Raw genomic sequence first — 24,391 nt, 5'->3', positions numbered from 1 at the left:
AAGGTCCAACAACAGAAGAATGACTGTTATATTCATCCAATAGAATCTTTTTTAAAGATTTATTTATTTATTTGAAAATTGGAGTTACACAGAGAGAGAAGGAGAGGCAGAGAGATCGAGGTCCTCCATCTGTTGGTCCACTCCCTAACTGGCTGCAATGGCTGGAGCTGCACCCATCCAAAGCCAGGAGCTTCTTCCAGGTCTCCCACGTGGGTGCAGGGGCCCAAATACTTGGGCCATCCTCCACTGCTTTCCCAGGCCACAGCAGAGAGCTGGATGGGAAGTGGAGCAGCCGGGACTCAAACTGGCAGCACCTCTATGGGATGCCAGTACTGCAGGTGGCAGCTTCACCTGCCACGTCCCAGTGCCAGCCCCATCCAATAGAATATTACACAGCAGTGAAAAAATCAGTTACTACAACACAAGTCACATGAATTGACCCCAAAAATAGGATGTCAAGTGAAGAAAACGCAAGTCACTTACGATTTCATTTATATGAAGTTCCAAGAAGCAAAAATGAGCAATGTGTTTAGAAAGAGCCACACATGTGGTAAACAACTTTTTTCAAGATTATTTATTTGAAAGGCAGAGAAAGAGAAAGAGAGGGAAGGAGGAGGAGGACGGGGAGAGAGAGATTGATTTCTACCACTGGCTCACTCCCCAGATGCCCACAACAGTCCAAGCCAGGAGCCCAGAACTCCTTCCAGGCATCTCATGTGGGTGACACAGCAGTTAAATATGGCTTGGAATGCCTACCCCCCATTTCAAATTGCCTGGGATTGAGTCCTGCCTCCTCTTCTGATCCAGCTCCCTGCTATTGCACTTCGGAATCAGCAGACGATGACCCTAGCGCTTGGGCTTCTGGAAGGCACCTGGGAGAGACACGGGTGGAGTTCTGATCTCCTGGTTTTGACCTGTGCCAGCCTCAGCGGTTGCAAGCACTTGGCCGAGGGAACCAGCTGATGGGAGATTTTGCTCCTCATCTCTCCCTCGTTTGGTCAGTCTGCCTTTCAAATAAAGGGAAAGTGTGTGAAAAATGAAATGAAAAGATGCTTATGTTAAAAATCAAGAAAATGGTAAATGGAATTCAGAATTGGAGTTATCTCTTGGGAGTCAGGAAACAGGTTGAATAGGAGGGTAGAGAGTAGGCAAAAACGGTTTGGGTAATATTCTCATAATAGTGGGTGATAGATACACAAGGTACATTTTATTGTTATTTTTTATACCTTACATATTTTTTTTTTTTGACAGGCAGAGTGGACAGTGAGAGAGAGACAGAGAGAAAGGTCTTCCTTTTGCCGTTGGTTCACCCTCCAATGGCCGCCAAGGCCGGCGTGCTGCAGCCAGCGCACCGCGCTGATCCGATGGCAGGAACCAGGTGCTTTTCCTGGTCTCCCATGGGGTGCAGGGCCCAAGCACTTGGGCCATCCTCCACTGCACTCCCTGGCCACAGCAGAGAGCTGGCCTGGAAGAGGGGCAACCGGGACAGAATCCGGAGCCCCGACCGGGACTAGAACCCGGTGTGCCGGCGCCGTGGCTCAACAGGCTAATCCTCCACCTTGCGGTGCCGGCCTATACCTTACATATTTTTATACTCTTTTGTATGTACTCAAAATGTACATTTCAGGGGCCTGCATCGTGGTGCAGTTGGTTAAGCAGCTGCCTGTGATAATGGCATCCTTTATGGGCACCGGTTTGAGTCCTGGCTGTTCCACTTCCCATCCAGCTCCCCGCCAATGCACCTGAGAAAGCAGCAGCAGATGGCACAAATATTTGGGCCCTTGCACCTACGTGGGACACTCAGATGGAGTTCCAGGCTCCTGACTTTGGCCTGGTCCAGCTCTAACCATTGTGGCCATTTGGGGAATGAACCAGTGCATGAAGGGAGCATAGGTTCAAAAATAAAAGATAAAACAGTGATGCCATTGGCACTGTCTGAATTACCTGTGCTCTGGGGATTAGTCCTAGCAGAGCTATGAGGCTTGGAGCAAACTCTACACACAGTATCCCATTCCTCTTACATAGTTATACAGTTACTGGACGGTTGGTTATTGGACCACCAGCTGACACACCTCCAGTATCCGAACTTCATGTTACTTTCAGGTGCCAGCTGCACAGGGCCCAGCCTGGCTGAGATAATTGCTCTAGTTCATCATATATCAGTAGTAGTCTGTTTAATTCTTCATTATGATTTTGGATCTAGACAGACAGAAAACGGATTAATGACACTTGGAATTGTTTCCACTACTACCTATTTGCTGTATCAAGTGTTTAACTTTATAATCCCTCGGGGATTGATTTCATTGCCAATTTTAGGCTGCATATATACTTGTGGATTCGTTACCTGTTGGTAACAGCAAGGTAAGCTGTTTCTATATCTCTGTAATTATGCCCTGAAATGACATGAATGGCTCACTTAAATGTAAAAAACATGTATCATGAGAAATTGGGGGAAAATATTCCCAAATTAAAGGGGCACACACTATTTTCAGATTATTTTATTTGTGACGCCCCCTCACACAAACACTACACAGTTATGTGACAGTTTCTAAAACTGAAGTTAATACTGTGGCTTCTTAAATTTAGATAAACAATTCCTGACATCCTAGACTTTTCACTCATTTATTTAAATATCTCTTCTTTCCTGCAATGCACATAACATTTGGAGTGTGTATTAACAGAATTCAGATAATATGAAACAGACCTTGCCAAACATAAAGTACAAAATCTTACATAAGCTGTAATACAGGCTGCAGTATTGCTCCCACCTAGCGGCATCTTGAGCCACTAGGAATCTTTCCAACATACTCGGAATTCTTTTAGGAAAATTACGTTTTTGGGGCCTGGCACTGTGGTGTAGTAGGTTAAGCCTCCGCTTAAGCCGCAAGCATCCCATATGGGCACCGGTTCGAGTCCTGGCTGCTCCTCTTCTGCTCCAGCTCTCTGCTGTGGCCTGGGAAAGCAGTGGAGGATGGCCCAAGTGCTTAGGCCTCTGCACCCACTGGGAGACCAGGAAGAAGCTCCTGGCTGCTGGCTGTGGATCAGGCCAGCTCCCATCTTTGTGGCCATTTCGGGAGTGAACCAGCAGATGGGAGACCTTTCTGTCCCTCCTTCTCTCTGTTACTCTGCCTCTCAAATAAACACATCTTAAAAAATAAAAATTTTGTTTTGGGATTGTAGGGTTTTGAAAACTTCTTCCACTGTACAAACACGAACAAGATATGAATTCTGCCGTAGACAACAAGAGCTTCTATTTCCCCCATTCCCTTCTATAGGCGCTTTATTCGGTGGGAGTCTTCCTGCGACCCAGCAGACACGGATATTCAAAAATCCTCATCATTCCCTCGCACAGGAGGTTTTCTAGCGCATTTACTCCCCCACTCCCTTCCAGTCACCGCTTAGCTAAGCGGGCTTACGGGGTTAAGTCTAAGAGCTGGATAGACAAGACCCCTGGACGGCAGACGGCTTACGATCTGGCTCAGGGACTAAAACCACAGCGAGACCAGGTCCCAGACCGATGGGGTCCCTTGGAGGCTGCCCTCCTGCTGCCACGCTCGCGCGGGGCTTTCCCCGGCGGTGCCCAGGTCCAGCTGCTGTTGGAATGGGCATCCCAAGCCAAGAAGCAAGCGCTGGGGTTTCCAGACAGAGGCCACGCGTGTCTGTCCCCGGGTGTTTACTCCGAGGCCGCCTTCTGAGTGGGCTCCCGGCGAGACCTGCGGCTTGGGGAAACCGCAGCTGCTTTTCGCTGGGGAGGGTCCACGCTCCCGGGTGAGCCCACCGCGCGCGCTCCTCGGGCCGAGGCCCACAGCGCGCTCTCCCCGGCCACGCGCGCCGCCGCCGGCCCTTTCCCGCCGCGCGGTCCCGTGCCGCCCGCGCGCGCCCGCCGGGGGAGGTACCGCTGCCGCGGGGCGAGCGCCGCCTCCTCTTCCTCCAACTCCTCCCCGCCTCCTGCCCCTTCTCCTCCTCCTCCTCCTCCTCCTCCACGCTCCGGTTCCCAGCCCTGGGCGGGGGCGAGCGCGGCCGCTTTGCGGGAAGCTTTCGGAAATGGCAACTAGCGCGGTGGAGGTGTTCGGGCTCCTGGAGGACGAGGTGCGGGGGCCGCGGGGCCGCGGGGCTGCGGGGCGGGCTTCCCAGGGCGCCGTCCATCCTCCGGACCCGCGCAGGCAGGGCGGCGCCGGCGGCTCCGGCCAGGGGCGCTGCCGTCCGCGCCCCCCCCCCCCCCCCCCCCCGCCCCGTGCCTGCGCGAGCCCGGGCGGCGGCGCGCGGGCCGGCTCGGGGGCACTCCGCGGGCTGCCCCCTCCCCGGCTCCCCTGGGCAGCCGCCTGCCTGGTCAGTTTCCGCCAGGAAGTGTGCGGCGGCGAGCGGGCCGCGTGTGCGCGGGGACCACAGCGCCCCGCCAGCCCCTTCCTGCCGCCCCCGCCCCGGGTGCGGGAGCTCCCCGGGGGCGGGGCGAGTCTCCCTGCAGCTCAGCATCCCCGCGGCGGAAGAGCGTGTTGGGGCGCGGGCCGGCCGGACTGAACTTTACCGACTTGGGGCTGGAGACTTCCAAGCGGGTCTTTTTTTTTTTTTTTGGTATTTTCCCCTCCCTTCTTATCTGAAACATCCTCTTTCAGTCTCCTAACCGGAGTCGGGCATGGGAGAGCTGGCAGATAGTGTTTCCTGCGCGCCTTCAGCAACAAGTGTGGGGAGTTCATGCCTTGTTTCTCCGCTCTTGGCTGCTGTTAAGTAACAGCCGGAAAGAAAGATACTTTTAAAAGAACTTCCCACGACTGTTTCCTCTGAGAACTAAACCCTGGAGTGCCGCGATTTGAGGCGTGTGTCCGCAGCTCAGTGGCTTACGCTGATTGTCCCTTGCCCTTCTTGCAAGTCAGGCGTTTTGGAAATGCGATATGGCTTCCCTATGTTCTTGGAGATTGTCTCTGAACTGGGGATGGGTGGAGAATGAAAAGGCTGTGTGTTCAGTGACAGATACAGGCTAGGAAAACAATCACATCTATTCGTTCCTGCTGGCTGATTAAGCCTCACGTGCACCTGTTCTCAACATGCGACCACCCACACACACCGCACCCCCCCCCCCCCCCCCAGTTAATTGGAAAGTCAGCACCTTATTGCTTTGCTTAGTTGTCTTCTGATAGGGTCTGCACAGTGCCTTCTCTTGGGAATGTAATGTCTTCAGAGGTCTTGAACTTCTCTTGAGAGTTCTTGGTTCATGAACAGTGAGCAGTTAGTGAATGCAGGCAAGTTAACTCGGAGTGTTGAGAATGCTTATGGGATGTGATTAGAATTTAGTTTCCTAGTTACTGCTGTGGGAAGAGAAGGCAAGCAGGGCTGGGTAGATGGTGACAGCTCGGCTGTCCCTCAGAAACAATGGTGTTAGAGCTAAAGATAACATTCCAGGGAATGGCCCTACGACTGCCCTGAAAAGGCCACCTGGAAGAGAGAATGTCGCATGGCACCTGTGGTAGCTTTCTTCCTGTGAACAGATCCCCAGCCATGGAACTGCCGATGCAGAGAGCTTCAGGCTGGCTTTGGACTTTGATTTCCCTGCTGCTGTTAACTGAGAGGCAGGCCTTGTGTTCTGAATTTCCCATCTGACCCCCTCCAGCAGAGCCGATTGAGCATGGCACACAGGAAAGCTGTCCTTCTCCCTGTCTTCTCCTTTTTTTTTTTTGACAGGCAGAGTAGATAGTGAGAGAGACAGGTCTTCCTTTTTGCCGCTGGTTCACCCTCCAATGGCTGCTGCGGCCGGCGCATCTCGCTGATCCGAAGCCAGGAGCCAGGTGCTTCTCCTGGTCTCCCATGCGGGTGCAGGGCCCAAGCACTTGGGCCATCCTCCACTGCACTCCCAGGCCTGGAAGAGGGGCAACTGGGATAGAATCCGGCGCCCCAACCGACTAGAACCCGGTGTGCCGGCGCCGCAAGGTGGAGGATTAGCCTGTTAAGCCACAGCGCCGGCCCCTGTCTTCTCCTTCTAAGACACGATCTTGGTTTCCAAGTTGTCTGCTTCTTGCATCACCCCTCTACCCAGTTGAAATAAAGCTACTTGGGGCAGTAGGCAGTGAGGGCTGAAGACCAGAAGCTGCACCCTTTGAAATGTGGAGTTCCCGGGCTGGCTAAAGGGTTGGGACTTCTGGAGAGTTTCCTGGGGCCGCCTACCCTGTTTGTGTGATGAGGGTCTTGGTGTAGATGTGTGACTTGTGTTTCTTCTCATCTCCCGAGGTTTACTTGTCTATATCTAGCAAGAGAGTGGGGTAGGATGGGAGATGTGATGTTTTAATTGTGTTATTAATTCAATAGAGGTTAATTAACTGCTCTGTGTCTTGTATTCTGCTAGGTACCAGGGAAACAGAGAAAACAAGATGGCCTTGGTCTTTAAGGAGCTTACCACCTACTAGAAAAGACAAGAATCGCTTGTCTTCTGGTAGTGGTTGCCATCCCACGTGTATCACTTGCTGTTTATTTACAGGTCCTTCACACAAGTAACAGAGGGCTTGGAAAACTCAACCTAACCCTCTTTGAAAAAAAAACACCATTGTAGATATGTTGTTTCTAAAGCCCACAGAATAGTCCTGGGATAGGACTAACAGCCCTCTGCTCTTGATGACAAGTAGCTCTTCCATTGCAGCTAAAAGAGGGGATTCTTACTTTAAACTTGAGATTGAAACAAGGAGAACAATGTGTAGAAGTGGATAAAAGATAGGAAATTGTAAACTGTATATAGTGAATAGCCACTGAGTCACACTGTGGGAGCTATTAGTGTTAAGGATGGTGAAGTTAGCATCATAATACCCTCTTTTCACTTTTCAGTGAGAGTGAGCTCTTCTATGTGTAAGTGGATTTCCATGAAGATGGCCCTGGCTCTGGGTGCACCATTTCACATGAATGCATGAACAACCAAGGAAGAAGTGTAATGTAATGTGTACCAAATTGGTTCTGACAGTCTTTTGGGGTTGACAGTACAGAAGACTCTCCCGAATTGTTGGTGGGGGATACAGATTCTGGGAAGAAAGCTCCTAAACCTTCATGCGCCGCCCACAAAGAAGGAGCAGCCTGGTTGAGGTGCATCTGTGTTAGTAATCATCCCAACCTCTGATGGGCTGTTTGTGCCACTACTGCTTTTTTGTAGTTCTTTAGCTCCAGAACCATTCTCAAGTATTTTTCCTAAGTCTCCATGGGACTAAAGAAGTGTGTAAATACTACAGCTTTGTTTTTTAATAATTTATTGTAAAATTATTGAAACCAACAGAATCGTTGAAATTGCTGCATAAAGAACTCAGGAACCTTCTCGTGCAGATTCTCCAAATGTTAACATCTCACCACAGTTGCTCCATAACCTCTTGTTTTGTTTTGCCATTTTAATCATTCTTTCTGTGAACTGTTTGGAGGCAAGCGACAGACACAGTGTCCCATCCTCTCTAAATATTCTAGCATGTACTTTTCTAAAAAATTTCTTCCTACAGAACATCCATGCATTTCCCCAAACTAGGAAATCAAGATTGATGAAACAGTACCGTTCATTGCTCAGATACTTTTCTAATCATTTCTTTTTCCTTTGGAGTGGAAGATCCCTTTTGGACGTTGGACACATGTTGCCTTTCCTTGTCTTGTGCTAGCAGTCTCTCACACTCTGTACCACTTCCTCCATCTCTCTGGCTCTTGATAGTTTTAGGGAGTTCAGGCTGTGCATCCTATAGGAGAGTCATCAACTTGGGTCTTAACACTAGTCAGCTTTTCATTACTTTAACTATAAAATACCCGAGAGGAGCTTTCTAGGAAGGAAGGTTTATTTCTGCCTACAGTTTTGGAGGTTTGCAGTCCAAGATTGGGCAGCCCTATTGGTTTAGGCATCTGATGAGGCTGGAAGATGGCAGAGGGATGATCACGTGTTGAGCCAGGTGGCACACTGTTCATCTACCCAGGATGGGATATTGCCTTAGCAAGTCATCATGATTTGATCATGGAGCTTCACCCCAGCAACCTAATCCAATCCAATCACTTCCCAAAGGCCCTGCTTCAGACACCATGGTTGGACCAAAGCCTCCATTGTAATCCATCATTAACATGGATTCATTAACTGTGACCCTGTGGTGTGGAGACTTACATGTCTACTTGTTTGGGAAGCCACATCATGTTCAGACCACAGTGTGTCTGTTTAATGTATAAGTCCATGTTGAGGTCACGCTGTATTGGCAGGGATGTCAGTGCTTCACATCAAGGGGGTGAGTGACGCCTTGTGCCATCACTGCCAGTGACAGCCTTGATCACTTGGTCATGTTGGCGTCTGCCAAGTTTTTTTCCTTGAAAAGTCACTGATTTGTTTCTTTGTAATTGATTAGTATTTTGTGGGGAAGTATTCTGAGTTTGTATCAGGATCCTATTTCTCATAACACTCTTGTCCCCAGTTTTAGCATCCATTGATGCCTTCTATCAGATTCACTATTTTTTATCTCTATAGTTGATATTCTGTGTCAGAAGAGCTTTTCCTTTCCTCTTGCTTGTTTTTTCACTTATTTATATCAGCACAGATTTGTGCAGCCCCACTTAGTGAATTATGTTACTGTCATTAATTATCTTTTTTTTAAAAAAGATTTATTTATTTATTTATTTGAAAGTCAGAGTTAGAGAGAGGAGAGGCAGAGAGAGAGAAAGAGAGGTCTTCCATCCGCTGGTTCACTCCCCAATTGGCTGCAACGGCCAGAGCTGCACTGATCCAAAGCCAGGAGCCAGGTGCTGCTTATGGCTCTCTCACGCAGGTACAGGGGCCCAAGGACTTGGGCCATCTTCTGCTTTCCCAGGCCATAGCAGAGAGCTGGATCGGAAATGGAGCAGCTGGGTCTCGAACCAGCGCCCACATGGGATGCTGGCGCTTCAGGCTAGGGCATTAACCCACTGCGCCACAGCACTGGCTCCAGTCATTAATTATCTTGTTCAAATGGTCCCAGTTTGGCCAGTGGGAGTCCTTTCAACAAAGTTCCTAGGTCTTTGTGTCAAATCATCCTTTGAACACTGCTCTGGTATATGGTGTTTAGGCTTGTACTTTGCCTGGCTCAGCCCTGCCTGGAATCAGCAGTTTTTCTTAAGAGCATTGAGTTCATTTGGTAGCATAGGGGTTTTAGAAGCCAAAATATAGGTGCTTGTTATATTCACTGCTTCTAGGATGTGCTCTTTGGCCATCTCAATGAACAGAGTTTAAAAAAAAAAAAAAGTGTGTGTGTGTGTTTGTGTACGTACTACACACACACATCTGTAGCCATTTCTGTGTCAATCTGTGCATGAATATTTAAAATTCTTGGATTCATACTCCTCCAATTGAAATCTAACACTATGGCTCCTTCCTAGCCATAAGTACCTTCTTTAACAGTGAAAAATCTGGTTTTCCTAATCTTTCATGTATGTGCCTGTTTGTTCACTGCATTTACTTATGTGTTCACTGTGACTGATTTCCCAGCACGCAGACGCCACCGCTGTGTCTGTGTTCTGCTTTTGGCTCTTTGCCTCCTTGGACCTGTTGCATCCACTGCTATGGTATCTCCACGTGGCCCTCCTCTGCCTCCATGCTAGCGGGCACCCTGCTAACGCATCTCGCTGTGGCACCTCCTTCCTTCCTTCAGTGCCCCTTGCTGGTGTGCGTGCCGACCACTCACCTCTATGAAACTCCACTCTCCCCACAGACCCTGCCTATTGTGGGCCTGCTGTTGACACCTCTGTTCACAAGATTCATATGTCACATGGGAATAGACAGAATCTTGGAGCTGGAAAGGACCTTGTAAACACATCATTTTTTTTTTCTTTTTTTTTTTAACTTTTATTTAATGAATATAAATTTCCAAAGTACAGCTTATGGATTACAATGGCTCCCCCCCCATAACTTCCCTTCCACCCATAGCCCTCCCCTTTCCCGCTCCCTCTCCCCTTCCATTCACATCAAGATTCATTTTCAATTATCTTTATATACAGAAGATCAGTTTACTATATATTAAATAAAGATTTCAACAGTTTGCACCCACATAGAAACACAAAGTGAAACATACTGTTTGAGTACTAGTTATAGCATTAAATCACAATGTACAGCACATTAAGGACAGAGATCCTACATGAGGAGTAAGTGCACAGTGACTCCTGTTGTTGACTTTACAAAGTAAACACATCATGTAGGGTGAGCAGGAGTGTAGAAAATGCTTGGAATTTTGGCCTGTCACATACTTTGTGACATTGCCTAATTATCTGTCAGAGGATGTTATTCTGATACTTATTTATTTGAGATCCAGACAGATGGAGGCAGTTGTCATCTGCTGGTTCACTCCCCACATCCCTGCAAAGGCTTGGCTGTGTTGAAGCTGGGAGAGGGGAACTCAGTTCAGGTTTGCCCTATGAGTGGCAGAAATTCAATCACTTGAGCCATCGCCAGCTGCTCCCCAGGGCCTGCATTAGCAGGAAGCTGGAGTCAGGAACTGGAGCCGGGTCGCAAACCCAGGGGCTCTGGTATGGGCTGTGGGCTTCTTAACCATTAGGCTCAGTTCTCACCCTGAACAGAATTTAAATCAACCGATTGGCCCACCCCCTGGCTATCTCTGATATTAGAAATATTCTAATGGAGACACATGAAAACTGATTGAACACAGTTATTACTCAGTGTGTCATCGTCATCCATTCCAGTACTGCTTTAAGTCAAACTGCCAATTTTTGAATTGCTACACCCGCTGTTGTGGTGAGTTCCGTCACTACTGATGTTACTGATGTCCGCCCTGTAGCTTCTGTTTTTCCTGGCTCCCTTGCAATCCTATCCATGTATTAAGAGGGTGAATTAATGAACAAGGTGAGAGAAGTCTGGTGATAAATGCAGGGAGAAAGGCACAGCACAAACAAATGGAAAAGGGTTTTGATAATACTTTTCTGAAAGTCTTGAAGAATTATCTGTGATCTAGTACTGTAACTCATGGCTTGACCCAAGTGTCTGGCTTCCAAGTGAGATATGTTGGGGCAATGAAGAGAGTAATGGAAACAAAGAATCATATGTTTTAGTAAAAATACTCTCCAGGAAAAAAGAGTCACCTTAATTATTACAATATGTCTCTTATTGAGCACCTGCTACTCATGCCATGTTAGATGTTTTCATATTTTTGCTGTGAACATGGCAACAATCTTGCACAATTAGACAGTGTCATCCTCATTTTAGGGATAGGGAATCTGAGATGGTGATTTGCTCAAGGATGCCCTGAGCAGCCTGCTGTTCCCTGTAGGTAGCAGATGAGGGACTGAAACCCTTATGATACTAAATCTCTTTAATTTAGTGCCACAGACTTGATCTTTCCATTTTTCTGCTGTGAATAGTTCCCCAAGTAAAATCATTTAGCAAAGAGATTCTTAGATCATGAAGTGTACAGTTAACCTCTAGTTGTTCATAGGTCTTTACTTGGTCATTTTTAAAAAAATAGTTATTTTTTATTCGAAAGGCAGATTGGCCGGCGCCGTGGCTCAATAGGCTAATCCTCTGCCTGCGGCGCCGGCACATTGGGTTCTAGTCCTGGTCGGGGCGCCGGATTCTATCCCAGTTGCTCCTCTTCCAGTCCAGCTCTCTGCTGTGGCCCGGGAGTGCAGTGGAGGATGGCCCAAGTCCTTGGGCCCTGCACCCACATGGGAGACCAGGAGAAGCGCCTGGCTCCTGGCTTCAGATCAGCGAGGTGCTCCGGCCTCAGCGGCCATTGGGGGGTGAACCAACGGAAAAAGGAAGACCTTTCTCTCTGTCTCTGTCTCTCACTGTCCACTTGCCTGTCAAAAAGAAATAGTTATTTTTTATTCGAAAGGCAGGTTTACAAAAGCAGAGAGAGAAGTCTTCCATCTGCTGGTTCACTTCCCAGAATGCCGCAACAGCCAGAGCTAAGCCAATCCAAAGCCAGGAGCCAGAAGCTTCTTCTGGGTCTCCCACGTGGTGCAGGAGCCCAAGGACTCAGGCCATCTTCCACTGCTTTCCCAGGCCATAACAGAGAGCTGGATTGGAAGAGGAGCAGCTAGAACTCGAACCAGCCCCATATGGGATGCCAGCACTGCAAGCAGTGACTTTACCCACTATTCCACAGTGCCGGCCCCTTCACATCTTTTGTCTTCATGTGTCATAACTTCTAGGGAGATCCCTGACATGCTTGAATTCTGAATTTCAGTAACTGGGTTTTTTTAACTTAATATTTATTATTTTTGTGATAAAATATTTTTTAAGATTTATTTATTTATTTGAAAGAGTTACACAGAGAGAAGAGAGGCAAAGAGAAAGAGAGAGGTCTTTCATCTGATGGTTCACTCCCCAATTGGCTGCAATGGCCAGAGCTGCCCTGGTCCAAAGCCAGGAGCCAGGAGCTGCTTCCGGGTCTCCCATGTGGGTGCAGGGGCCCAAGGACTTGGGCCATCTTCTACTATTGTCCCAGGCCTTAGCAGAGAGCTGGATCGGAATTGGAGCAGCCAGGTCTTGAACCGGCATCTGTATGGGATGCCAGTGCTTCAGGCCAGGGCATTAACCCACTGCACCACAGCACTGGCCCCTGATAAAATGTTTTTTAATTTACATTTTAGTAAAAGGCTTGCTGGTCCACTAGGAGTTCAACAAATAAAAAGACCGTAGTCCAGCAGGAAACTAGTTAATGGCTATACACAATAATCAAATGAAAAGATGAAAAGTTGTTCAACCTCCCTCATATAAACTTTAAAATGTCATAAAGTCATTGACACTATAGTACTGTATGCTTTCAACTTGTTTAGCAGAGATTTAAAGCAAAGTTTGGCAAACTACTATTTGTGGAAAAACCAATATAGGCATTTCTTTTTTTTGGTTTGTGTGCTTATTTTTTGATTTTAGTCCCCACATGTAAGGGAGAACTTGTAATCTGGGGCTTTCTGTGTTGCGCTGCATTTACTCAACACTGATGTCCTCCAGTCCCCACCATCTTGCTGCCAGTGACAGAGTCCTTAACCAGTGTTTGTTGATGCTTACGTGTCAGACTTTGGGTTGGGCCGTGAGGCTAAATGATGGACAACAGACTTCACTGAATTTGTAGTCCAGGGATGGGATATTAAATAAATAGTCACAAATCATCAATGTTTTATAAATGTTAGGAAGGAAAAAAAAGTAAGATGAGAGCAACTCAGAAAATTAGCCTTTTCTGTTGTGGAGGAGGGGAGTGACTACCCAGGAGGGCCGAGGAAGCCACGTTTACGTTGAAATTAAGGGTGCCGAGGAGTGAGCCCGGAGAGTGAGGCCCAAAGCCTTCCAGGTAGAAATGCTGGAGCTGGAGAGCACAGGGCAGGTTAGAGTGGTGCAGGAAGAGGGGCGGGGCAGGAGAGGGGCTGGGAAGCAGAGAGGAGAGGAAATGAGGCTGGAAAGGAGAGAACAGGACAGGGATTTGGAATTGGATCCCAAGTGGAATTGACATTATTAACTGTGCATGAACACACACAGCATCTTCATTACATATTGTTATTGTTGTTCATAATGTTTGTTCCTCACATACCAGGGTGCTTCAAAAAGCTAACAGTGTCCATGTCCCATACTGGAGTGTGTGCGTTCGATTCCTGACTCCAACTCCCGGCTAATGTAGATCCTGGGAGGTAGCTGGGATGGATTAAGTAATTGAGTTCCTGACACTTCCATGGGAAACCTGCACTGGGTTCTTGCTCCTGGCTCTGGCTCCAGTCCAGCTGTGCCCAAGCCACAGATAATATTTGCAGGCAGTGAACCAGTGGATGGGAATTCTGTGCCCATCCATCTCTCCTTTTTGTTTCTATTCTATCTCTAGCTCTCTGCTTCTCAAATTAAAAACAAAAAAGGGGTAGGTGTATATGGTACAATTTTTTTTAAATCAATGTATACAAAGGATCTTTAAAAACTTCATGGAATGGGGCCAATGCTGTTGGTGAAATCGGTTAAGCCGCCTCCTGCAATGCCGGCATCTTTTGTAGGTGCTAGTTCAAGTCCCGGCTACTTCACTTCCGATCCAGGTCCCTGCTAATGTACCTGGGAAGCTAGTGGAAGGTGGGCCAGGTATTTGGGTCCCTGCACCCACAGGGGAGACCGAAAGAAGCTCCTAACTTCGGCCTGGCCCAGGCCCAGCAGTTGCAGCCATTTGGGGACTGAACCAGCAGATCTCGCTCACTCTCTCTCTAACTCTGCCTTTCAAATAAATACATCTTAAAAAAAAAAAAAAAACTCATGGAAATGTGTATTATAAAAAAGTATGCATGAATTTCAAAATTTTCTGCACCCAGATAAGCATATCTTTTCATTTTTTCCCACAAGCTTCTTGAAGTACCCTCATGGCTACCATTTTATTTGCTCATTTTTGCTTCTTGCATCGCTGGCTTTCCATCTGGGATCACTTTTTTTTTTTTTTTTTTTCATCTGAAGTCCTCATCTAAAGTTTGTTTAACAGAGTGTTTGATGGTAATGATTTTCTGAATTTTTATTTTTCTCTGAAAATGTTTCAGTTTGCCTGCCTTCTTTTGCCTGGGTGTGGGGAGAAGAAAAAACGTATGGTGAAGTGTACATATTATATATATACGATCTGATGATTTTCAGCCTGTGTGGCCAACAACCTAATGAAGATCTAGAATATTTCTATTGCTCCAAAATAGTCTCTTGAGCCCTTGTCCAGTCAGCTCCCGTCTACTCTCCATCAGCAACCATCGCGTGGGTGATTTTTTTTTTTTTTTGACAGGCAGAGTGGACAGGGAGAGAGAGAGACAGAGAGAAAGGTCTTCCTTTGCCGTTGGTTCACCCTCCAATGGCTGCCACGGCCGGCGTGCTGCGGCCGGCACACCACACTGATCCGAAGGCAGGAGCCAGGTGCTTCTCCTGGTCTCCCATGGGGTGCAGGGCCCAAGCACTTGGGCCATCCTCCTCTGCCACAACAGAGAGCTGGCCTGGAAGAGGGGCAACCTGGACAGAATCCGGCGCCCCGACCAGGACTAGAACCCAGTGTGCTGGCACCGCAAGGTGGAGGATTAGCCTGTTAAGCCGTGGCGCCGGCCGATTTTTGCCCATTCTGTAGCATCACATACGTGGAACTGAATACTGTGTACTCCTTTTTTGTCTTCCTTTTTAAACAATGATTTACTTACTTGAGAAGTGGAGTGGAAAGAACAAGAGCATTCTGCCATTCACGGGTTTACTACTCAAATGCCGACAGTGGCCAAGCTAAGCAGGCTGAAGTCAAGAGATGGAAACTCAACCCAGGTCCCCTCCATAGGTGGCAAGGACCCAGCTACGTGCTCCATTGTCACTGTTGCCCCAAGATCTGCATTAGCAGGAAGCTTGAGTCAGGAGCTGGAGGTAGGGGTTGAACCCAGGTATTCTGATGTAGGACTCGGATATCCTAACTGGTATCTTAATTACTAGGCCAAATGCCCACTCGGCTTTTTTTTTCCCCCAAAGAAACCTTTTATTTAATGAGTACATTCATAAGTACAACTTTAGGAATATAGTGATTCTTCTCACCAAATCCACCCTCCCACCTCCACTCCCACCCCAGCCCCTCCTCCCTCTCCCATTCCCAGTCCCATTCTCCATTAAGATTCATTTTCAATTAACTTTATACACAGAGGACCAACTCTATGCTAAGAGTTCAACAATTTGCGCACCCGCGCATGCGAGTGCACACACACACAGACACAAAACTGAGAAGTTTTACAGTTAACTCTCATATACAACTCATTGAGGATGAAAGTCCTGTATGGGAAGTAAGTGCACAGTGACTTCTGTTGTTAATTTAACAATCAACACTCTTAGGTATGATGTCAGTGATCACCCAACCACTCTGGTTTTTAAAAACAAAACAAAACAGTGGTTTTGAGAGCCATCCATGTGGTTGGTTCTATCAGTAGCTCAGTCTCACGCAATGCCTTAACCCACGGCACCAAAGGGCCACCCCCAACCCCAGCTTTCTTTAAATGTGCATGCTGGGAGCCAGCAGTTGGTGGCTCACGTAGTTGGGTCACCTATGTGGGAGACCTGAAGTGGGCCCCCAACTGCTGGCTTTGGCATGGCATAGTCCCAGCTGTTGCAGGCACTGGAGAGTAAGCCAGTGGATGGGTGCCCTCTTTCTGTCTCCTTGCCTTTCGAGTAAATAAAAAATAAGTAATTTCTTTAAAGAATTTGCTGTTCGTGGCAGTTACATAGCATGCAGAGTGAGGTTCCGTGTTCTGAATGAGGAACATGCCTATAACTGCATTAACCATGGCAGTTCCTTTTCCTCCCCCTGTGTACTGTTCCTGCGGTTCCTAACATCAGTATCCATCAGAATCACCTGGAGAGTGATTCAGAAAGTGCAGGGCCTGAGACTTGGCTTACGCAATGAATTCCCATGTGATGTTCATACTGCCGGTCCCACGGAATACACTTTGCAAGCCTCTGCGCTCTCCCAAGTGTGGGGATTCTGGCTATGTGTTATCTCGGTTATTTCTGTCGAAAGTTCCTGAGGAGTTTTGACTCATTCACACAAAATATTTAGCAATCATATACCCTGGCTTTCCCAATATACTCCTGATTTCATTTGTTTTATTTCCTGGGGCAGGGCTGGGCTGGTGTTTTAACTTTTGTAAGGTGTTTCAAATAAATTTACACATCAGAAAAGGCAGCCTGCTCTCAACCCATAGATTCCAATTGTCAGTTTGGGAAATATGGTCACCATAAATCATATATTTGTCTGTTGCTTCCTGAAAAAGAAAATACATCCACCCCTCCCACTCTAGCAATTTTTTATTAAGCACTTATCCAGTGTTTACGTTATTACTACACACTATATAAATGCAGCTTTATGTGCATCAGTGTCCCATGTTTACTTGTACATTTTTGTGCTTTAGTTCTCTGCACACCTATCACAGACTTTGCCAACTGTCAGAGCGTGACGCTGCTCAGTGCACTGAAAACTCTGTGTTTATGTAAAACTAACGCTGTCCACGTCCTTTCCCTCCCTGTGATTGGAGGCAGCCTTCTGCTGGGCTGCATCTGGAACACCTGCTCCCTCTACCTGTTGTGCAGCGTCACCTGGAGCTTTCCACTTGCGGGAAATTTCCTCTTCTGTGGGAAATTCTGCTTCCCTTGTGGGAATTCTCCGCGTCTCTTTTCTGGGTTGAATCCACTGTTTCCTTGATCTCTTGTCTCCCTCCTGCCCAATTTATTCCCTTATTTGGTGGCGTTCATCTCCCGTATGAATGGGCAGGTACTGCTGAATGCAGAATTTCACAGTCCAGTGAGGAGTTACCATTTCCCTGTGGGCGTCTCCTGCGTCCATGCTTAGAGCATGCCTTCACTCCTTGGGTCACGCAGTTTCCTGGGAGAGGAGGCCTCCCGTCTCCTCTAGGTGGGCAGAGATCTGGCCATCAGTGTTCTTGAACAGGTGTTGGGGGAGGAGATGGTGGGCTCCCAGAGCAAACTTTTTATTGCTTTTAATAAGGTGTCATGGGGTCACCACAGTGGCATAGCAGGTAAAACTGCCACCTGCAGTGCTGGCATTCCATATGGGCACCAGTTCAAGTCCCATCTGCTCCACTTCCTATCTAGCTCTCTGTTATGGCCTGGGAAAGCACTGGGTGATGGCCCAGGTCCTTGGACCCCTGCACCTGCATGGGAGACCTGGAGGAAGCTCCTGGCTCCTGGCTTCGGATTGTCCCAGCTCCAGGCGTTGTGGCCACTTGGAGAGTAAACTAGCAGATGGAAGACTCTCTCTCTCTCTCTCTCTCTCTCTCTCTCCCTCTCCCTCCCTCTCCCTCTCTCCCCCTCTCTCCTCCCTCTCCTTCTCCCCCCTTCCTCCCTCCCTCTGTAACTCTGCCTTTCAAATTAATTAATTAATTAAAAGAAAATAATAAGGTGCCCTATTCCTTCCTTCAGCCACTTCAGAAAGGCTTGTTGTTCATCACCACTTCGGCAGGCAGCCTCCCGCGTGCGATGTGTTCTGCTGCAGGGGGGGGCGTCCTCCAGATGGCTTGGTCTGGCCCTGCCAAGGCAACTGCAGGCAGGACCTGAAATTCAGTAAATCTGGAGCAGGCTAGGTTTTTTTTTTTTTTTGACAGGCAGAGTGGACAATGAGAGAGAGAGACAGAGAGAAAGGTCTTCCTTTGTCGTTGGTTCACCCTCCAATGGCCGCCGCAGCTGGCGCGCTGCGGCTGGTGCACCGCGCTGATCTGATGGCAGGAGCCAGGTGCTTCTCCTGGTCTCCCATGTGGGTGCAGGGCCCAAGCACTTGGGCCATCCTCCACTGCACTCCCTGGCCACAGCATAGAGCTGGCCTGGAAGAGGGGCAACCGGGACAGAATCTGGCGCCCCGACCGGGTCTAGAACCCAGGGTGCCGGCACCGCAGGCGGAGGATTAGCCTGTTGAGCTGTGGCACTGGCTAGCAGGCTAGTTTTTAAGTTGATCATTTTGTGTGGTCTGCACATGATGGTATAAATCTCCAAACGGCCTTTGGCAGAGAAGAGGTTCCCCACCTCAGCATTAGAAGATGCAAAGATAAGTTTCTGAGGCCCAAGAACTCCATAGTTTTATTAGTGAAGAAAGGCATAAAGTTTATTGCTTCCAACAGATAATAGTATATGATGCAGCTGTCACCATTTGACATTAAGAAGATTAATTTCAACTATGAAGCATTTTAGAAAAGACATTTGGGCTATGAAGAAAAGAACTTTTTGAGAAGAAAAACTAGGTAAAATTTACAAAATGTTTCAGAAAAACAAAAACCTTCAGGATGTCATTACTTTTTTTTTTTTTTAAGAATTATTTTATTTATTTGAAAGAGGAGTTACAGAGAAGTAGAGCCAGAGAGAGAGAGAGAGGTCTTCCATTCCACTAGTTTACTCCCCAAATAACCTCAACAGCCAGAGCTGTGCTGATCCGAAGCCAGGAGCCAGGAGCTTCCTCCATGTCTCCCACACGGGTGCAGGGGCCCAAGGACTTAAGCCATCTTCCACTGCTTTCCCAGGCCAAAACAGAGAGATGGATAGGAAAAGGAGCAGCCAGGACTCGAACCGGCGCCCATATGGGATGCTGGCGCAGCAGGTTGGGGCTTTAACCCACTGCACCACCGCACCAGTCCCAGGATGTTATTACTTTAACAGAGATTCCTATTGTTGCATATTTTCTTCTAACCTGCATTGATCTGTGTACCTTTTGTTTACGGTTATCGTAGAATAGATCTGCAACATTCTGATTTTTCTAGTTAGCATCGTTAGTCTGTCATTAAGTAATAATTTAATTTCTGATAATTTCAGAGGATTCTGCTTGGATATAGAGGACTTTGACAGTGAAGCTGTATGGGAATCTATTTTTTTAATATTAAAAAATATATTTGAAAGGCATTGTTAGAGAGGGAGAGAGAGAGAGCTTCCATTTACCAGTTCACCCCCCTCCCCAAATGGCCACAACTGCCAAGACTGGGCCAGGCTGAAGTCAGGAGCCAGAAACAAAAATCCACATACTTTGGCCATCTGCTGCTGCTTTCCTAGGCTTATTAGCAGGGAGCTGAATTGGAAATGAAGCAACCAGGACACAAACTGTTACTCCATTATGGGATGCCAGTATCACAGGTGGCGGCTTGACCTGTGCCACAGAGCTAGCCCCAGGAATCTAGTTTGCACTTACAGTCAGAAAGTTAAACTCAGGGTATATTGAAATTTTTATTTATTTGAGAGAGAGTGAGCACACAAGAGCATATCCATCAACTGGTTCATTCCTCATATGCCCAGAGCAGCCAGGACTGACCCAGGCCAACACCAGAAACTGGGAATTCAGTCCATGTCTCCTACATGGGTGGCAGGGACCCACCTACTTGGGCCATCACCTGCTCTCTCCTAGGGTATGCATTCGAAGGAAGCTGGAATTGGAAGCAGAGCTAGGATTTGAACTCAGACACTCCACTAGGGGCTGCAGGCATCCCCAGCAGGATCTTAACCACCGTGTCAAATGTCTGTCCCCACAAGGCATATTGGGGAAAAAAAGTGTAGATTGTGAGAGTAAAGGCACAACAGAGGAATGGAAGGATAACGAGTAACAAACAATGGCGTCTTCCAAGAACTTTGAGAGATGGAAAAACCTAAAGCCCTGCCTTTCCTCGTCCTGACTTTAATGAATACTTCTTACAGTTTTGTCTAGGAGAGTTTCCAGTCAAGGTCAGCATGGATGATTTTTAATATCAAGAGCTTAAAAAAAAAAAAAATGGACTTGGGCCGGTACTATGGTGTAGCAGGTAAAGCTGCCACTTGCGGTGCTGGCATCCCATATGTGACCCTGCTGCCCCACTTCCAATCCAGCTCCCTGCTAATAGCCTGGGAAAGCAGCAGAAGATGGCCCAAATGCTTGGGCCCCTGCACCCACGTGGAAGATGCAAAAGAGGCTCCTGGCTTCAGATCTCCCCAGCTTTAGCCATTGGACCATTTGGGGAGTGAACCAGTGGATGGGAGCGCTCTCTCTCTCTCTCTCTCTCTCTAACTCTGCCTTTCAAATAAAATAAATACATCTTTTAAAAAATTAGTGGACTGACCTTTTAGAGGGTTATAACTGCCTTTCTTCAGTGATGATCATATGCAGATGATAAGCACTGTCTGAGCTTAGAAATGATGATATGGAGCCAGTGCTGTGGCACAGTGGGTAGAGCTGCTGCCTGCAGTGCTGGCTTCCCACATGGGTGCAGCTTCAAGACCCAGCTGCTCCACTTCCAATGCAGCTCTCAGCTGTGGCCTGGGAAAGCAGTGGAAGATGGCCCAAGTGCTTGGGTTCTGCACCCAAGCACACCTGGCTCCTGGCTTCAGATCAGCCCAGCTCTGGCTGTTGCAGCCATTTGAGGAGTAATCCTGTGGATGGAAGACCTCAGTCTCTGCCTCTGCCTCTCTGTAACTCTACCTTTCAAATAAATCTTTGAAAAACAAAGTGATGATACCAAGATAACATTATTTGCTATTGTCACTTTAAAATTTAAAAAATAATTCATTTTGTTTGAAAGACAGATGGAGAGAGATGTTCCATCTCTGATTCATTTCCCAAATGCCCTCAACATGTAGGGCAAGGCCCAGCCAAATCCAGGAACTCAATCTGGCTCCCCTGTATGAGATCAAAGGCCCAAGTCTAAGCCACAACCTGCTGCCTCCCAGGATGTGCATCAGCAGGAAGCTGGATCAGAAGCAGAGCAGCTAGGACTCTGATATGGACTGCAGGCATCACTAGAAGCTATGTAACTGCTGTGCCAAGCACCCACCCCATATTGTCACCTTTGATCACACTTTACCCCGTGAACAAATGTCTACTTGTTAAGACATAACAGAAAAGACTTTTTAATTTTCAGAATTCAGTCTTGAAGATTTATACCTATGTAGTGTAAATAAATACTTCAGTGTGTATCTTCCCAGTCAGCTGGTGTAGTGAGAATTTGGTTGTGAGGGCCGATGGCATAATTCAGTTAGTTCATTTATTCTCCAATAACTTGGGGTAACTGTCTTCAGAGTTTTGGGAATCATCCCTCTTAGAAAACTGAAATTTCAACTTCTTCTCTGGGTTTTAGTTCTTTTATTTTTTTGATGATTTTACTTATTTATTTTGAGTGGTAAAGTTACAGATGGTGAGGCGGAGAGACAGAGAGAGACAGGTCTTCCATCCGCTGGTTCACTGCCCAGATGGCCGCAACAGCCAGAGCTGAGCTGATCTGAAGCCAGAGCGAGGAGCTTCTTCCGGGTCTCCCACACAGGTGCAGGGGCCCAAGAACTTGGGCCATCTTCTATTGCTTTCCCAGGCCATGGCAGAGAGCTGGATCAGAAGAGTAGCCAGAGCTCTAACCGGCACCCATATGGGATACTGGTGCTGCAGGTGGAGGATTAACCTACTGCACTACCACGCCAGCCCCTAAGTTCTTTTATACCTGATACCCAAGGATTTCCTTTCTTTCTAATGAGATTAGCTGTGTGTTTAATTTTATTTGGTGATGAAGGAAAGTTACATTTCATTCAGCATCTCCAGTCAGGGTTTTTGATGGTCTCTCAATCTACCATCTGGGTTTCAGAGCTAATGGAATAGTCTGATTGCCTTATTTATGTAGTGAGACCTCCAGGAAAAGGGTGGTTGGAAGTCTTCCGACATGGAAGGAGATTAAATAGTCTATGATGTCTATTTTTTCTCCCACGCAGACCTCTCCTCAGAAGGAATGCAAGCCGCTGCTTGCCAGTGGAATCATTTTGGAAAAGAATCAGCTTGCTATCTGTTGCACTGCAGTATTTCATATTTGTGGATCTGAATACTGTTTTGCTTAGGTCCCTGTATATATAACTGCAAGTTGGTCCAGGAGTTCCATTGGAAAGCAGGGGAACCATCACAACGTGGAGCTCCTGCATTACTGCTTTAGGACTCCTATCAACCTCCACTGCACCTGACAGCAGACTAGCCTTCTCCCTTGTTACTGGGGACGTTGGGTGTCAGTTTGTGTGTTTCACGGGCATTCTCCGTGAGTTCTTGTATTAGGTTGATTATATTTTACTTATTCATCACTAGGAGTTCTTCATATCTTCTGAATCGTCATTTGTCTTCAGGTACTTCTGTGTGTTCCCTTGCTTTGTTCATTGTGCTCATGACACCTTTTTTAATATAAAAGGTATATAATTTTAATGGTGTGAAATCTAACAAATTATCCCATTAGGGTTTGTTTCTTTTTAAATCTTTCCTATTCACATGTCATAGAAAAAGTCTTGTGAATTTTTTAAAGCTTTCTTTTCCATTTTTAGACTTTATCTGGGATTTGGTTCTATGTGTGGTATAAAGATAGTGACAGAATGTTGTTCTTATTTAATTTTTCACTCATTATGAATTTTTAAAGTATTTATTAAGATTATAAGAAAATCAAGGAGGAAGACAGAATTATATTGAATTTGTAGGCTACTTTGGATAAAATGGTCCACTTAATGATACTGAATATTTCCATCCAGGAACATAGTGAATTTCTCCATTTATGGAGAAATATTATTTAGTAAAATTTGATTCTTTTTTCTAACATATTTTTACATTTCTGTTAAGTTTTATTTCTGCATCTGACATCTGTTTACTTCTGATGTTTTTAAATGTGCGTGCTGTTTCATAATGTTATTACCCACCTTGTATTTTGAACAGTTCTAAATGTACAGTAAAAACAACAGTGTAATGAACAACTACATATACAAAATTGGATTCACAAATTGATAGCATTTTTGCTTATTCCCTTTATTTCCATATACCAAAGGCAGTTATATTCAAATTTTATATGTTAGTGAAATATTTAGTGAAATTCTAAGCCACTTGAGAATAATTTGCAGACTTTGACACTTTATCTGTAAATACTTTAATATATTCTCTTAAAATAAAGACATTCTTACATGTAACTTCAATACAGTCATGATGTCTAAGATGTTTAATATTTTATACTTTATGGTATTAACACATTATTACCTATAGTTTAGTGAATGAGAGTTTGAAAATAATTACTTTTTTTAGGAGATTACTATAAATGAATATGAACTTTTCATTTTGTATTATATTCATAGCAACAATGATAAATTCATATTAGTTATACTTGGCTTTAGATTTCTTGGAATCAGTGATAAATTCTTATTCAGTATAATAATGTGATTCTAGTTTTTTTGCTCTTTGTTGATAATTATATCATCTGCAAATAATTTAGTTTTGTTTTTTCCTACATAATTTTTATAAAAGATTTCTCCAATTTTTAAATATCAAAATTGTGTATATATATGTATATATAAACATACACATATATATATTTAAAGACTTCTTAGCTAAGTTATAGGTTCACAAAAATAAACTAAAAATTTTTGTGTTGTAGGAGAATTCACGTATTGTGAGAGTTAAAGTTATAGCTGGAATAGGCCTTGCCAAGAAGGATATCTTGGGAGCTAGGTAAGTCTATGAGGTTGGTTATGATTGTAAAATGTGGCATTTGTTAATTTTTCCTAAACTTTGGTTAAATGAAAAATTCAACAATATTAAAAATCGTTACATTGTGTTTGTGGTGTTTATAATTTACTAAATGTTTTGGAGTCTGAATTACAGAATTTGTGAAGTTAGGTAAAGGCACAGATGGATTTCACATTTTTTGTACTAAAATAACTTTATCTTTTAATTCCACTTTCCACAAACTTCTTGAACTCTTCTCATATAGTAGGGAAGTAAAAACACAGGAGCATATCAGTTAGTGTGGAATTGTGCGTTTGAGAAAACCCAGCACCTTCCTCATTCATGATGAAAACTTTCAGTAAACTACAAAAACATGTAAAAATTAATCAATGTCATTCACCATATTACCAGAAGGAAAGAAAAAGAGACAGTCATTTCAATAGAAACAGAAAAGGCATCTGACAGAAATTCACCATGCTTGAAGGGAG

The 24,391-nt window shown here is 45.9% G+C and overlaps 1 protein-coding gene across 1 annotated transcript in view; it reads left to right on the top strand.

Annotated features, from left to right (window-relative positions):
* The first annotated feature begins 3,953 nt into the window (after positions 1 to 3,953).
* NEDD4 (NEDD4 E3 ubiquitin protein ligase) overlaps positions 3,954 to 24,391 on the top strand; it is a 151,418-nt gene continuing 130,980 nt past the window's right edge. The window contains exons 1-2 of the mRNA XM_062205969.1: positions 3,954 to 4,089; positions 23,833 to 23,906. Coding sequence (XP_062061953.1) covers positions 4,045 to 4,089; positions 23,833 to 23,906 — 119 coding nt within the window. The 5' untranslated portion in view covers positions 3,954 to 4,044. The remainder of the gene's footprint in view (positions 4,090 to 23,832; positions 23,907 to 24,391) is intronic.

Source organism: Lepus europaeus, chromosome 11, assembly GCF_033115175.1.
Source record: "Lepus europaeus isolate LE1 chromosome 11, mLepTim1.pri, whole genome shotgun sequence".
Taxonomy (NCBI): domain Eukaryota; kingdom Metazoa; phylum Chordata; class Mammalia; order Lagomorpha; family Leporidae; genus Lepus; species Lepus europaeus.
Note: the sequence above shows the minus strand (reverse complement) of the source record. Positions and strands in the feature narration are given on the sequence as shown.